The sequence below is a fragment of the Eschrichtius robustus genome, chromosome 13, assembly GCF_028021215.1.
Source record: "Eschrichtius robustus isolate mEscRob2 chromosome 13, mEscRob2.pri, whole genome shotgun sequence".
Taxonomy (NCBI): Eukaryota; Metazoa; Chordata; class Mammalia; order Artiodactyla; family Eschrichtiidae; genus Eschrichtius; species Eschrichtius robustus.
This window is the reverse complement of record NC_090836.1, coordinates 25,469,950-25,487,333: the sequence shown is the minus strand read 5'-3', so window position 1 is coordinate 25,487,333 and position 17,384 is coordinate 25,469,950. Positions and strand designations below refer to the sequence as shown.

At 40.8% G+C, this 17,384-nt stretch overlaps 1 protein-coding gene across 3 annotated transcripts in view; it reads left to right on the top strand.

The window, feature by feature from the left end:
• The window catches only part of TMTC1 (transmembrane O-mannosyltransferase targeting cadherins 1), a 254,750-nt gene that overhangs the window by 210,596 nt on the left and 26,770 nt on the right, over nucleotides 1-17,384 (top strand). For all 3 annotated transcript variants that reach the window (XM_068560185.1, XM_068560184.1, XM_068560186.1), the window contains one exon: nucleotides 15,035-15,143. In XM_068560185.1, coding sequence (XP_068416286.1) covers nucleotides 15,035-15,143 — 109 coding nt within the window. The remainder of the gene's footprint in view (nucleotides 1-15,034; nucleotides 15,144-17,384) is intronic.

The following is a 17,384-nucleotide window of genomic DNA, read 5'->3' as shown; positions in this document are numbered from 1 at the left end:
ATAAATGCTGGAGAGGGTGTGGAGAAAAGGGAACCCTCTTGTGCTGTTGGTGGGAATGTAAACTGATACAGCCACTATGGAGAACAGTATGGAGGTTCCTTAAAACACTAAAAATGGAACTACCATACGACCCAGCAATCCCACTACTGGGCATATACCCTGAGAAAACCATAATTCAAAAAGAGTCATGTACCACAATGTTCATTGCAGCTCTATTTACAATAGCCAGGACATGGAAGCAACCTAAGTGTCCATTGACAGATGAATGGATAAAGAAGATGTGGCACATATATATACAATGGAATATTACTCAGCCATAAAAAGAAACGAAATTGAGTTTTTTGTAGTGAGGTGGATGGACCTAGAGTCTGTCATACAGAGTGAAGTAAGTCAGAAAGAGAAAAACAAATACTGTATGCTAAAACATATACGTGGAATCTTAAAAAAAGAAAAAAGAAAAAAAAAGTTCTGAAGAACCTAGGAGCAGGACAGGAATAAAGACGCAGATATAGAGAATGGACTTGAGGACACGGGGAGGGGGAAGGGTAAGCTGGGACGAAGTGAGAGAGTGGCATGGACATAGATACACTACCAAACGTAAAATAGATAGCTAGTGGGAAGCAGCCGCATAGCACAGGGAGATCAGCTTCGTGCTTTGTGACCACCTAGAGGGGTGGGATAGGGAGGGAGGGAGGGAGACGCAAGAGGGAGGGGATATGGCGATATATGTATATGTATAGCTGATTCACTTTGTTATAAAGCAGAAGCTAAGACACCATTGTAAAGCAATTATACCCCAATAAAGATGTTGAAAAAAAAACAGATTGAAAACATCAGAAATGGGAATAAAAGGGTGAACATGGTTGGAATCAGAGAGCAGTGATGCATTTATCTGTGCTTGTTAGGTTGCTGACGATCCACACACTTACTGAATTGGTTTCCTTGTCTCTGAACTTCACGGAGCACATTTGGTACCTTTAGGGCTAGTGGTTTGCTTTGTTCTTTTATCCTCTCCCTAACAGGATTGGCTTAATCACCTCAGTACCTCAGTGGATGCATCTTCTTCACGTTCCTTTTTACTCCTTGAATTTTATTGTATTTATTTTTTTTTTAAACATCTTTATTGGAGTTTAATTGCTTTACAATGTTGTGTTAGTTTCTGCTGTATAACAAAGTGAATCGGCTATATGTATACATATATCCCCATATCCCTGCCCTCTTGCATCTCCCTACCACTCCTTGAATCTTATATATGCATAGAGATATTAGTCCTTTTTCTTGGTGTGCACATGTGTTAATGCATGTTCTTATTTAATCCCATTTGAACAGAAACATTGGGTAAAGTAATCACAGAATAGTCTAACATCACATAAGGTGATAGGTGCCATCCCAAGTCTGAAGTTTTGTTTAAGAATGGCTTTATCCATATACTGGAACACAAAATCAAGGGACTACTCTACCGAAATAAGGAAATGCAAGGAAAGTACAGTTAAAATGAAAAAAATAAAAGTATAAATCAGCAAAAACTAAATGAACTTAATAAATTTTTTAAATTAGATAGTTTAGGGAATTCCCTGGCGGTCCAGCAGTTAGGATTCTGCACTTCCACTGCAGGGGACACGGGTTCGATCCCTGGTCTCGGACATCTAAGATCCCGCATGCCGTGTGGCAAAAAAAAAAAAAAAAAAAAAAAAAATTAGATAGCTTGTTAAAATTTTATACAAATTGAGAGTGATGAAAAACAAGTAAATGAAGAAGTACACGCTGTGACAGAAAAACCTTTTAGCACTAGTACGTTCCCTTTAAAAATAATAACAAATCAAAAGCTGTGGGGAAAACGTGTTCTAGTTATTTGAGATAACAGTTTACAGGTCAATAGGGTGCTTTTATTTTACTCTACTATTTTTATGACATCTTATTTATTTATGTGAAGTTCTAAGGACTCATTTTTAAAAGTCATTGTTGCATCTGTATATGTCCAGCTTAGAGCCCAAATAACTTAATGGGTGGATAAATCCTGCTCATGTCTTTTGGGATACCAGCATTATACAGTACTGATTTCAAAAATAGTACAGATGAGTTTTTTTTTTTTTTTACAAAGAAACCAGCTTTGATGGCCTGGATACAAAATGATAGTTATTGTTAGGAATGATATCCTACAGTTGTGATTATTACACTGTGCTGAATGTGGCTCTACTTGAAAATGGTGGCAGAGATTCTTTTAAATTTCATCTTGCCCAGACCTGAACGAGACATGCATACTGCAGCCTTCCTTTTTCAATTCACATATTATTGCCTCTGACTATTACCTTGAGTTAGTGTATGTGAGCTAAGAGTACAAGGAAATATTTTTTGGAGCATAGCAATGGCTACTTTTCACAGTAGTTGGGGCTCCTGGATACTCAACATAAGATTTTTCTCTCTTTTTAAGTAAAATCAACTCAATGATTATCCAAACCAACAACGCTTCACATTTGTATGACTCTGAGTGCTTTTTTTAAAAAAAAAAACAAAGCCCTCCCAATGACTCTTTTAGATAAGGAAGAATAAGAACCAAGAATAGGAACCAAGGTTAAGTGCCAGGTACAAAGTCACCCTTGTTTACCTTCTGCTCTTTCACATTAAACAGAGAGCAAAGTGGCTCCATCTGTGTAGATGAGTCTTAGAATCCAGTAGAATAAAATCATGATAGTAGCTAATATTTATGTAACATTTTCCAGTTTACAGACAAGTGGGTTTTATATCCATTATTTAATTTAATTTTTAAAACTATTGTGAGAGGCATTCTCATCCTCATCCCCATTTTACAGATGAAGAAACCAAGGTTTGGAGATTTCATGTGACCTTGGCCCAGGCTCTGCTGACCCAGGATTGATTGCCTGCCCTGTCCTATTCACTTTCCATTACCCATGCTGCCCAAATAACTCTCCAATCCAAAAATTACTTAATATTTAGCTATTAAATGGCATGTGATTTCCTTTTGGGAGGAAGGAACTTCCTGTTTTTTTTTTTTTTATCAGGAAACAGTAAGGTTTGTTTCCATTATGTCCTTTAGTAGCAGAGAGAGGTGACCCAGAAAACAGCAGAACTGATCCACGTTTACTCCACGTTGGATCTGCTTTCCTTAATATAGTTCTGCTCTAACTGGCAATGGGTCAAAGGCATAAAGAGGATAAGAATATTTTAAATATGTTTTTATTTGATCCGTTTTACTATTTAAGTTTTATACCCTATATATTTCTCGTTAGGCAGCTAACTTTTTAAAATTGTGTTGTTTTTTTTTTTAACATCTTTATTGGAGTATAATTGCTTTACAATGGTGTGAAAATTGTGTTCTTTTTTGTAACCTGGAACTTCATGCTCCTTCTAAGAACCCAGGTGATCTCCTTAGATATGAGCAGTTTAGATTCCATCATCCCTGAGTGGAAGACACTATCACTTTTCCTCTTTTATAAATGAGAAACTAAAATTTGGAGAAGGTAGGTTAGGTGCCAAGGTCCCTTAGTGAGGAAATAGAATTTGTGGGAATTGAACCTCAAACTTTCTGTCCATGTACCCTTGCCCTTAATCACTACACTCTACTGCCTCCTTGTGGCTCATCTCAAAACTGAGATACAGCCCAGAGCAGCCCTGCCCAATAGAAATACAATGAGAGCCAGAATCTATAATTTAAATTTTTCAGGTAGCCATATTTTAAAACATAAAAAGGTGAAATTAATATTAATAATATATTTTATTTAACCCCAGTATATTCAAAATATTATCATTTTAACATAATTAATATGAAAATTAATTTTTAAATTGAACATGTAAAAATATTAATGTGATAGTGTACCTTCTTTTTTATAATTAATATTTGAAATCCAGTGTATGTTTTACACATACAGCATACCTGAGACTAGTCATATTTCAAGTGTTCAATAGCCACATGTGGTTAGTGGCTGCTATATTGGACAGCACAGACCTTTATTAATGACCTTGACTTTGAGAGAAATGAGTTTTTGTCCAGACCAGAAACTCTAAATAACATGTGATTCTGTCAGAGCATCCCAGAAACCTTAGAGCACTAAGGACAAATTCCATTTGAATTCTTGGAGTTATATGACAGACAGCTTTAAACCTGTTCACAGCAGTGCATGTCACTGACTCTTATCCAAATATATTTGACCTCTTTCATGACCATTTCCCCGGACTTTGAAGCTAATCTGTTATGATTCTGTACAGCACGTTTACAGTGTGACAGATTGATAACGAACAGCTTTCCATGCCAGCATTCTTAATTTATATTAATTATTGTTGGCTTTGCTTGGAACCTAAAATGTAAAAGAAAATAGGCAAGATTAGCATACAGTTTTTATGGATGAAAGAGCAGAAATCCCTGATGGCTCTAGAGAACATAATAGAATACTTTAATTCGGGGCATGGGAAAATGCTTCTGTGACAGCTTGGGTAAGACAGTATCTGGTATTTGCTACTGAAACAGAATATTTTCATTTTAAAGAATCATATTGTCCCTCCCATTGCCAAAATTACCTTCTATTCACATAATAGGATATGGGTGTTATATGGGTGTTACAATAAATCTTATAATCAAAACTCAGAAGAAAATGAAATAGAATTTCCAAAATTGAGCTATTTAGAAGATGAGTTTGATAACAATATACATTTTATTTTCTTCAGGCTAATCCTTTAGAAAATTGAATTTCTAAAGAATAAAAGGATGTGGAAAAAAGGGTAACCATTAGCTTTGAAATAAATTTCAATGTTTGGGATAAATTTCCTTATAGCTTTGGCATTAGCCACACTGCCTTTTATTTCATAAAAAGCAAGTTTTATACACTCAAGATAGCAGTTCTCCCCTTCTCTACCTTTTACCTGAAACCCCAGAGAATCCAAAATGCCAGCCGACTGGATAAAGAAAAACTTTTTGAGGTCCTTCTCACCACATTAGGATGTCAACTTTGGGTGGGCAACTTCTGCATCCACCTTTTGGAATAAAATCCTCCTCCCCACCCCCACTCCCATGGTGACCTGTTCACATCCAGGTTACCTCCAGTCTTACTTATCTGTAGTCTTAACCCCATTGCGATTTCTCCTCGGGGTCTTTATGTAGTTCACACTTGTCTCTCTCCAGGTCTCCTTCTCCAGCTCCTTTGAAGCCCAATCCAGCAGCTCATTGCCACCATCTCCATCCTCATCAGGGCCGTGTCACAGCCTTGTACATTCTCCTGTCGTCCTCAGGGACTCTGCAACCTTTAGTGGATTCGGTTGCATCCGTCACCCAGTTCCTCTGCTGCCTTCCCTCCAGGGCCTGCCACTTCTGCTCTACCTTGACCATTCACCGACATGGCCATGCCATGGGCTTTTTAATTACGCACACCTTTTCATTCTCTAGTGCCTGAATTCTGAAATGTTCCTCTTTGCCCTTCACTTATTAACCTCTTCCCACCCTTCTTTTCCCCTCTCTGTCACTCCTTCTGACCCTTGGAAGGGGTTGTGGGATAACAACCTGCCACCTCCAAGCTCTCTCTGTGCTCACATTGTCTCTCCCTTTAAGACCTTGATGTTAACATGCCTCCCTTCCGGGACAAATGTTATTTCCCTCTTACTCCCTCATTCCTAGTGGCCCCGCTCTTTACCATTGTTAGAACCTCTGTTCTGATTTTTATGTTTATAATGTGTAATCCCATCTCTCATTTCTCTGATCTATTTCATTAATGTATGTGACATCAGCTTAGACTCACACCTTGACCATCATTTACTTGCTCAACTGTGCCTCCAACTCAAGGTACCCGCCCCCCCCATTGCCTGCATTTTGTAGGCAGACCAATAGTTCTCAACTTTTTCTCATTATCACTCCTCTCCCCACCCCAGGAACCATTTTAAGCCTTTTTCCCTAATCACTCCCTCCCCCAATTAAATAAATACTCAAGGACGAGATTAGTTAGGTACTGTCAAGCTTTGAGAGACTGAAGACCACTGTAATAACTAATTTTATTTTTATATGTAATCTAACATTATCTTTCACTGCACCACCCCCGCTCCAAGATGCAGTGTCTCTGTATGTGTGTCCTAGACCCTCATCCAGTCTCTCAAGTGTTGGAGGTAAAAACATACATCTGAGTTCGATGCGACCCTTACAAAAACTCTGAAGACAGCATTGCGGGGGAAAAGCAGGATCAGGAGTTAGAGCTGTTAGAAATTCATCCCTTATGGTCTTATAATAGCTCCCAAATATTTTCTGTTTTCCTAATATAAGTATCCTTTGTTCCCCTCCTCAGTGCCTATGCACACACCCAGAAGAGGACATAATCCTTTACTTTTACTAAGAATATTCAAGTCATTTAAGGTTAATTTTTGCAGCTTCCCTTCTTCCTACCTCATTTCTTACATATTCACAGATGCCCTCTTCTTTTGTTCTTCCAAGGGAGGAAGGGTTGTCTTGCTTCCCTAATAAGCCTGGTGCTCACACCTGTGGTTATGTGGTTTTTTAAAACTGAGGCATGATTCAACGCAAAAGTGCACAATCTTTAGTGTTTGGTACAATGAGTTTTGGCAATTTTATATACTGTTGTAATTACCCCCAAAATAACATATAGAACATTTCACCCCAGAAAGACCCCTCATGCCTCTTCCCAGTAAATTTCTCCCTCCCCTGAGGCAATCATTGTTCAAATTTTTTCACCACAAACTAGCTTTAGCTTGTCATAGAACTTCATTTAAAGGTGAACATTTCATATATACTTTTTTGGCATCTGGATATTTTCATGCAGCATGATTTTTTTAAGTCTTATCCACGTTGTTGCATGTTACATGTTTTTTTTTTAAATGACGAGTAGTATTTCATTGTATGAATATGCTGTAATTTGTTTATCCATTTTCCTGTGGGTGGATACTTGGTTTGTTTATAGGTTTGTATGTTTAGTATTCTGGGATAAATACCTAGGAATAGAATCGTGGGTAGATGTATCTTTAATGTTTTAAGAACCTGCCAAACAAACAGTTCTCCAAAGTAATTGTACCGCTTTTCACTCCATCAACACTGGCGAGAGATCTACTTGCTTAGCATCCTCACTAACATCTGGTGTCGTCAGTCTCTTTTATTTTAGCCATTAGTCATTAGTGTAAAATCCACATGTGTTCTTGATTCTCTTTCTCTTCCTTTCCCTGTCCATTATCATGGGCATTCTCTTAGGTCTTCAGATTCTTCCCATTCCACAGACTTCCACATGCCCCACATTCCCCTGGGGAACGTCTCTCTGTTCAGCTACTCCCTCAAGTGGTTCCCCTCACTCCTTCCTTTCTCTGATCAAATTGGTGAGAAGAACGGTTAGCACTTGGTGCTTCTCCTTCCCCCCACCTGTTCATTCAGCCTCCGGTGGAGCTGCTCTCTAAACATCAGCTGTGAATTCCAAAGGTTCTCTGGGCTCTCACTCCCCATGATTTCTCTGAAGTGAAGAATATGATCCTGTTGACCTCCCACTGTTTTTGAAGCTCTTTATTTCATTTTTGTATTATAACACATTATATTTCTTTTCCATTTCCAACATCTACTCTTCTTCCACCCTCCCTCTGAATGTCATTGATTCTCCATCACATGCACACATACAGTCCAAACGTATGAACATTCAGGACTTCCCATAATTCTGCCACTTTCTTCCTTATTTTCTGCGGCTCCCCACACTGTATAAACCCAGACACCCAGCCAAACTGACCCCTGGTCACTGTTTGAGAAATAGAAACATGCAAACTACACTTGAGAGAATATTACAGAGGTTTTAAAGTAACAGCTCTTCTAGTTCACCCAAAATATTGTTTCATTTGCATTTCATCATCTTATATTCCATGTCTGTATAAAACTGAATTATCTAGGGAATGATGACAATGTTTACCTACTTCCTCAAGATTTGGGAGTTATTTGTATCTAAACAGATTAACAGGTTACGAATTATTAAAATATTTTTGTAAGTAACTCTCCCCCACCAAAACTCTTCTCAGTCATGCTGTGTTTACCAATGATTTGAGCATGAGTGAGTTGTTTTAAATCCATAGTGTGGTTTGCAAGGAAGAAGGCAGGGTCCCTTTTCTCAATCCTTGCTTTTGCTGTGATGGCTGCAATAAACACTCCTGAGGCCAGAAGACAGTTCTGCACAGGAAGTACTGTCAGGGAGAGCAAGCTTTAAAGGACCCCTGTTTTGTTTATACTCTCTTGAAGGCATTGGAAGGTCATCATTTTCTTTCCTTGCATAAATATTTCTGACAGAGGATAATTAAACAGACCAGACTGCTTTGTCACGTATAGGAGTTTTCAGTGGTCTTTCCTGTCCCGAAAATCATTTTCCCACCTCTTTAACTCTCATAATCTTTCCTGGCCTCATTTGCAACCTAGTGCCCTTAAGCTCCTGTGCTGAGGAATGACTTGGAACAACTCTTGACTCATAGCTTAAAGAAGGTACAAATCAATTAAAAGAATACTAGAAATGCATGTATTCACTGGAAATTTCTTCTTGCGTACATTGTCTTACTTTAGAGAACCAAGCACATCAACTTATTATCACAAACCCAGTAGGAGATCAACTTTGCCCTGACACAGAGGCTAAATTCAGAATATAAGTTGTTAGAGAGCCTCAGAAAACTTTCAAATCTAAAAATGCTCTGTGTAGACCAGGAGGAGAAATACCAAGGGCAGAAAGAGAAATATGCACGTTGTCTGTGTCCCCTCTGGCTCACGCTTGCCTGTGGCCTGCGGGGGTCTGTCCCAGAAAGCACCTTGGGGAGGTGAAGGAGGCTTTAAGGCTCCCTCCCTTCTTGCTGACTCCTTACTAATTCTGCCAACCTCCCTCCGTCGTACAGGGCCCACCCTGGTGCTTTCCTGTGGTGCCACCACCACAGGGCTGTCTGCCCTCAACCTTTCTGCCACCTCTCCTCCTCCAAGTGAAAAGGACAGTAACACTTGAATGACAAATTACAAAGCACCTCCTCACATCTCATGAACCTTCCCACTGAGGGTTTGTGGAGGGCAGGCACCTTCACTCCCCTGTTACAGATCTGGGGACGGTGAGGGAGGTCATGTGACACGAGCTGTGAAGTGGGACCTCCAGAGCCAGCCATTCGGTTACATCACCCGGCGGCGCTGACCGTCTCCCCATGCTGCCCTCAGGACTAGGAGTTGTGGAGCTCAGTGAGTTTGGATCTCAGCTCTACCACATAGCAGTGTGTGACCTTGGGAAAACAATTTGATCTTGCAATGGCTCCAATCACTCACTTATAAAGTAAAAATAATACTAGGAACCAGGTCCTTCATGAATCCTAAACAGGAGAATGCGTGTAAGTACTTAACGCAGGACCTAGCCCCCAATAAAGATGAAATAAGCCTTAGTTATTATTAATTATTACTAGCCCAGGGATATAATTCTTCACTTCAATTTGAAGCTCATCTTTTTTTTCTTTTTTCTTTTTTTTAAAAGATTACTGGCAACCTTTTGGGTTTTTTTTTTTTTTTCTTTTTAATTTTATTTATTTATTTATTTATGGCTGTGTTGGGTCTTCATTTCTGTGTGAGGGCTTTCTCTAGTTGTGGCAAGTGGGGGCCACTCTTCATCACAGTGCGCGGGCCTCTCACTATCGCGGCCTCTCTTGTTGCGGAGCACAGGCTCCAGACGCGCAGGCTCAGTAATTGTGGCTCACGGGCCCAGCTGCTCCGTGGCATGTGGGATCTTCCCAGACCAGGGCTGGAACCCATGTCCCCCTGCATCGGCAGGCAGATTCCTAACCACTGCGCCACCAGGGAAGCCCCGAAGCTCATCTTCTTAGTATAAAATTAATAATACATCAGAAGGAGGTAACACATTTTCTATTCCTGCTATTGAACAGCTTCAGGCAATATTCAACCTCCTTGAGACTCAGTTTCCTTCTCTTCAGAATAAGAGATGGGACCAGGTGATTCTGTAAAGCTGTCTAGCTGCAGGAGTCTATGGTTTTAACCATGACTCCAAGTTTCTAATCTCTTTACTGAAATGTACCTGGAAGATCAGAAAGGAATTTGGAAGAGTCCCTTTTCTTTTCAGAAGCAATACTACCTTAGAGCAGCATCCTGCCTTTGCTGAGAAATCAGTGAGGCTTCAGGTAGAAAATCCAGATGAGGATCCAGCTGGAGAGGGAGAGGAGCCCAGGGAGCTACCAGGGACTGCATCGTCCCACGCGCACGATGCTCTGCTAAGCACAATGCCCTTGCGCGTTTATCGCACAATTACAGGAGCCTGGAGAGATTAATGTGCACCTTTCACAGATTCGGCCACTGAGGCTCATGGAGGTGGGACATCTAACCCAAGTCATACAGCTGGTGAGGGCCGAGCTGGGATTCAGACAGCAACCCACCTGAGCCAAAACCAGGGACGTGCATTCCACTGCATCATCAAAATGACTCTTTATCTGTGGGGTAGGTGAATCCTGGCTAAGCCAGGCTAGTCGCAGCTGCCTTCTCTTCCAGGTCCCAACCTGGGGACGTTGTTTCTACGCTTTCCTTCAAATCACGGAAGAGCTTGGCATAAATATTTTGTGTGCTTTGAAGAGATGCTGGCTTGGGACTCGTCCCCCCACCCCTCCCAGCCCACCTCCATGTGCACGTGGTGCAGGAGCAAGGCCATCAGGGGGCAGGCGTTCTGCTGCCGGGGTCCAGGGCAGGGACCTCACCGAGCAGATGAAGACCTCAAGAGCCAAAGGAGCAAGGCAGGAGGGGACTCAGGCAGAACCTTTCCTCAGGACCTACTCCGTGCCAGCCCCTGTGTGAGGTCTTTGTGTGAGCTCTGTCTCCGTGCCTGCAGCTGTGCGACGAGACAGCGTCAGAACTGTCCATCGTTCCCTTCCTCAGCTTTCAGCTGGGGAGAGAGGTGTTAAAGGCCACGCACACCACACAGGGCGGGGCGGGCACCCGACTGCCTCCCATTGTGGCTATGGTGAGTGACCTGACTCGTCCTGCAAACCCACTGCGAAGGGGAGGGGGGATTGCAGGGGATCTACTCATAATTCTAACTATAGTGAGTGTGGCTTTGTGGTCTTCACCACCACTTAACATGAACCTGTCCTGCAGACAGTTCTCCTATGTGGCTTCCATAAAGAATCAAGCAGAAACACTAGGGCAAGGGCCTGTAAACTAGATTTCCATTGCATCGCCCAGTAAACTAGAACATAAAAGAGGCTACTCAGGGTAGGATCCAATTTTCTTCTTTTCCTTCTACTAGGAAAGACAGCAGAGCCACAGAAAAACATGCACTCTGAAAAGATAGCCTTAGTCAGACATTCATAATTTAACTTTCACAATTCAGTTTTTTCAGAGGAGCTGGTAAAGTCTACCAGCACCCCCTTCCCCCCTCCCCCCAAATCACAGTCTTTTCCCTTTGTGAGAGACGTCATTTCTGGATCCAACAACAACAAAACACCCCAACAAAGGAATGGTAGTTAAGAGACTGCCTGACATTCCAAGTTCACACTGTGGTTAATAGGAAATTTTACTGCTGCCAAGGGGATTGCCAAATCCATTTATTTCTGTTATTGCATTTCCCAGATTCTCCCAAAATGTCAATACTCTTTCAAAGCAAGCATCTGCTTTCAGTTTAAATGAATGTGTCATGAGATTCTACATAGGAATCCAAAAAGTTTTCTAAACTGACAAACTTAACAGGTCCTTAATTACTAAAAGAAAATGTGCTGAATTTTCTAAAAATTGCTTTTAGAAAATTTGCTTTTTCTAACTATCTGTCACTGAGACCGAGCCAGGAAAGTGAGATGAGGCAAATGTTGTTACTTAACACATGAGAAAAACAGACCCACTGCTGTATAACCAAAGGGAAAATTCCCTGGGAAACTACAAATGTTGAATGGCGAAATTTGCATATTATGAACAAGATCTAATTTCTACTTAATGCTTCTCTTATGAACTCAATGAGGAAGATGTTATTGGTCCCAGGGACCCCTTCTCAGGAAATTTAGCCTTTTGGAAATTCCTGGGGGAGACTTAAGGGAGCGGAGTTTTGCTTGCAGAATATTAGGAGATTTTTACTTCTGTTGATGCCCATATGGCTAAAACACCGGCACTGAGACTCGGATGCACAAAAGCGGACATTCACCACAGAGCTTCTACGAGAGAGAAAACTGCCTCTTCCAAATCCAGCGTCACCCTCCAGGCACCTCCACTGCAGCCTCCCCACATCACCTGGCGTCCAGAAGTATCACCCATCCGGGCAAATCAACCAGCCACTGTGACCCTTCTCTTTGGCTCCGATTGTTCCAGAAAGTCTTCTTTCTCCTTCTTTTACCTTTTCTGATCCTGTTACATTTTAGCCTTATATCAAGGATCAACTGATCAGGCAGACCCCACATAGTAACCAGGGCAGAGTTTCTAAATCATAGGCTGAAGACCACCCTCACCAGAATCACCTGAGGCGCTTTTTAAGAATAATGATTCCTTGGCCCTACCTCAGACCTACTGAATCTTATGAGGCCTGGGATCCTACATTTTATCAAACACTGAATGATTCTTAAGCACTAAAATTTGAGAACAGTTGATCTAAGGAAAAAGTGAAGATAGAATATTTTAGGTCATGGAGGATTGTCGATCATCAGCTGGTGACTTTCTTTGGCAGATGAAGACATTCAGGATGCAGACAGGCAATAACTATTTCCTAACCCAGGAGCGCTTCACTCCTCCCTGCTTCTCCCACCTACCCAGGGATCTCTAGTAGTTCCATCAGTGCCTGCTGAACCCTTCACAGAAGCTCGGACAGGCCTCAGTGTCCTGAGTGTGACATGAGTTTCCAGAGGATCTCAGAGTGTTCCTTTCTGTGACTCCAGACAAAAGGTGTGCCCGTGCCTAATTGGACGGGGGATGTACTGAGGCATCATTTTGTCAATTTATTCACTTGTTATGAGCTACATACTTCAAGCTTTTTCTCTGGAATTCAGAAAAACAACCTGTGGACTTGGTTACCTGTATCACATGCTTGGTGAATTCAGAGGAAGATGTTATTTTCATATTTTCCCCCTTTTGAATTGACTTGTCAATTCAGTCTAAATGGCTAACAGAGTATTCCTATATTAGAGGGGGCTTACATTGATAATGAGCTTTGGATTTCTCTAAATTGCCTGTTATAGAGCCAAAAAGAATGCATTAGGGAGTTTTAATACTGTTTAATGCTGGCCCAGGGGTGATCTGTACTGTCAGAATACATAGGTAATTCCCATTATTAAGAATTTTGTAAAGTCTATTTGAAATTTTCTGCCTCTCTTGTTATTCCTTTTTACATGGAAATAACTGCTCAAAACTTTCTTTTCTAAGACGCTTTCCTGGCGTGGCTGAAAAAGAGGTTCAAAATTACCCCTAATTCTTTCTTGCTTAAATATTCACCTTTAGCCGTCACCCCTGCAAAATGAAGACCTACTCCTTTGTGTGGCTCTAATAGCAGCTGAGTGGATTCTGAACTATCAGTCTGCCATTTAGGCCTCCTCAGCTTGACATTTGCCTTAGAATGAGGTTTTTAGAGGTTTTGACTCTGCTTATTACTGGGTTATTTTACATTTAGTGGAGTGCTATTCAGTTGTGTATTTAATGATGATTTTTACACCCAAAATCCATTATGGTATAAGACCAGACACAGGAAAAATCACTCTAACATCTAACTTAAATTTCTCATGAATAGTTTGAAATGTGAAAGTATTGATATATTACTTTAGAAGGAATTTCAAAAACACCACATTTTTAAAAGTGTGTGTGTGAGGGGGAGGTGACTTCCCTGGTGGCTCAGTGGTTAAGAATCTGCCTGCCAATGCAGGGGACACGGGTTCGAGCCCTGGTCCGGGAAGATCCCACATGCCGTGGAGCAACTAAGCCCGTGCGCCACAACTACTGAGCCTGTGCTCTAGAGCCCCTGAGCCACAACTACTGAAGCCCGCGCGCCTAGAGCCCATGCACCGCACCAAAGAGTAGCCCCCTCTCGCCGCAACTAGAGAAAGCCTGCGCACAGCAACGAAGACCCAATGCAGCCAAAAATAAATAAATTTATTTTTTAAAAAAAGTATATCAGTCAATCAGTCCCTCAAGAGATTAATAGAGGTACAGTTTTTCATAAAGAATTCGAGTTCCCTGTATATAACTTTGATGCTAACTTTTCCAATATGTCACATGAATTGAATGGACAACCTCAACTATTTAGATTCACTCACTGTAGTAAGTGGTAATTAACCTCACTGAGTTTATATATGAAAGATTAAGCTGTCATTCTAACTGATGTGAGTCATAACAAATGAAAATCATTAACTCTTTGCTATCAAATTGTTGTGGCTTTTTCTCTGCTGATTTTGAAGAATATCCAAGCTGAATTATGTCCTGAGGGGCTTAATTTTCAGACTCAGTTTCCTAAGTCTATATCTTCCTTTGGATTTTGGGAAAATTTCCAAATTAATGTTAATAAAGATTTACAAAATCCTTGGAGGAAGACTTCTTCTAACCATGAAACCAATAGTTAAATTACCAGGATTAAAAGTAAGTTTTCATAAAAATAGAACTACCATATGACCCAGCAATCTCACTACTGGGCATATACCATGAGAAAACCATAATTCAAAAAGAGACATGTACCACAATGTACATTGCAGCACTATTTACAATAGCCAGCACATGGAGGCAACCTAAGTGTCCATCGAAAGATGAATGGATAAAGAAGATGTGGCACATATATACAATGGAATATTTCTCAGCCATAAAAAGAAAGGAAATTGAGTTATTTGTAGTGAAGTGGATGGACCTAGAGTCTGTCATACAGAGTGAAGTAAGTCAGAACGAGACTCTTAACATCTCTTTCCATTGAGAATTCAGAGACAGAAACTTATTAGCACCTGGAGGAAGTCTAATGTAATTCATTTGCAGTAAAATCAGAGTGAATCCGTTAATCTTTGCTAAAAGAAATGAGATTTTCAAGTCTAATCAGAGGATTAAAGTTTTATTAAAAGGTATTCTTTTTTACCCTCTTATAACCTATAGGTCTCAGGAGAAAAAGGAAGAGGCTATCACCTTACTGAAAGATTCCATTAAATATGGTCCCGAGTTTGCAGATGCATATTCAAGCTTAGCTTCATTACTGGCTGAGCAGGTAATTGTTCCCATTTAGTTTCACGTAATATTTTTAAATGTTTCTGTTGAATGTATAAATTAATATTACACAGATTTTTATATATATCATTTAACTTGTAAGCTCATATTAGACAACTGATCTCTATGTCAGTTTTCCTCTTGATAGAAATTACAAACCTAGTTTTCTCACTCCAATATTCTTTGTGTATGTAGGTGACCTCTAGACAAAGATGGTCCATTATATAGGCCATTGCTATATTCTCCATCACTTTGGGACAAAATCTCTCAAGAACAATACATGGTATTTGCTGGTTTTATTACTACTCACTTATATTTTTCTGGGGAATTGCTAATGGACTAAGATCTCTGAACTCAATATGGAACCAATTACCAATAGTCTTATAGATCCTATGTCTTATAACTGTTAGAAGATCACAGAGTCTTGTAGGACAGGCTCCTAAGAGAGAACATTTCTCATGGGGTAAAGCAGAGGGGTATTTTGATTCCCCCTCCTTCTTCTCACTGTATCTAAACCATTTGATCCCATTTTTGGTGTCCTGGATGCATGCCCCCTGCTGTGGGGAAAACAAATATAAGTTGTCTTCTCTAAATTGATGATATAGTTTTGTTGACACACATAAGTGCCCTCAATAGAAGGTAGATTCTGCTATCACACAATTGCCAGATTGTCTTTAAAATTAAACTTAGCACCTTTAAAAGATGCCCTGCTGCATTGGCTTAAATATAATGAATGATTTGATGCTGCATGTCAGGTACAGAGGGGCGCAATTTGCGTTTCAAAAACTTTGGAGGTTTCACCCAGAAGCAAAATTAGGACACTCAATGAATATTTAAGTGTCAGAAATGATAAGCCTAGTTGTCTTGCTCTAATATTCTCCATATAGTATAGGTGGGCTTTAGACAAAAGCCTGTGTCTGTAGTGGATGATTTTAATACATGTTTTAGCACAGTGTTTAAGCTGAAATGATGGTCGTCGTGTTCTATGGTATACACGGCAGTCCTCAGCTGCCTTTGGCTTGTGTTGAAGCAGACACAGTGGGAGTTTCCTGAAGAAAAGATTGATTCCATCATTATTCCCTTTTCTCACCTCATCCTGGCTCCTTCATTTTCATAGGAAGACCCTCCCTGCCTCTGCCTGGTTGAGTGTCTTGCAGCTACTCAGACAAGCCACACAGAAAGTTAGGGCCTTTGCACTCACTGTGCCTTTTGCCTACAACACTGTTCTGCCAGACATCTTAGAGTTCCTTCCTCATCTCATGCTGGTTTCTGCCCACATCGTTCCGTATCAGGGGGCTGTCTGTGATTACCCTTTCAAAATAACTCCCTCACTGCCCCACATGTTTCTCTGTCACCTGGCCCTGGCTGATTTCTCCCCAGAGCATTTATCACCGTCTAACATACATCTATTTGTCTGTGATCTTTCTCCCACCACTAGAATATTTCCGTGAGCCAATCTCCATGAGAATGGCTGTCTCTTTTACTCAAGGCTTTTCCCCTATGTCTGTCACGTTGTATGCAAGCAGTAAATACTGAGTGAATAAATGAATGGATATGAACTGAAGACCATGTAGCTCCTCCAATCCAGTACATGATCTAGATTTTACTCATATTTGAAGCAGGGCTGGGCATGTGGGCCACCATGCTGTTTCATAACGGAACTGTGCCGCACGTCATGCCCTTGTCCTTCACTGAGAGACAGTGTGAAGACAGCTAGGTGAAACTACTCCTTCTAACTGCAGGGTTGGGCGGGGTTGAGGCCAACACCTGTTAGATGGTTCACTGGCTTCTGAAGGAGGACTCGAGGGAGAAATTTCTCTCATGTCTCAGTATTAGGAACGGCCAGCCTTCTCCTGAATTACACGTTTTTGGCTTTATTTTTAATCTAATGCGTGAAGGATCTTCCAAATGCTAAGAAAATCAGTTCTACTTTCGCCCCCCTTGGGCCCACCTCCGACTAACCGCCATCTGGACGGGATAGGCTGCTTTTCTGTGTGCGCTGCTTGTACTCGGTTTATCATTTTTCTTAATAATTTATTTTATTCAGTTTGTGTTCTATATTTTTGAAAGCTGCCTCAATTTCTCTGTAAGTGAATACATAAAGCATTGCATTGATTTCCCAGTCATATCTTTTTTCACAACTTGGCAGGACAGATAGTAAACATTGAAGCGCTCTTCTTGATGCACATTACCCTGAAGGTAAATGACAGAGTCACTCACCTAATACCAGTGATGACACGGT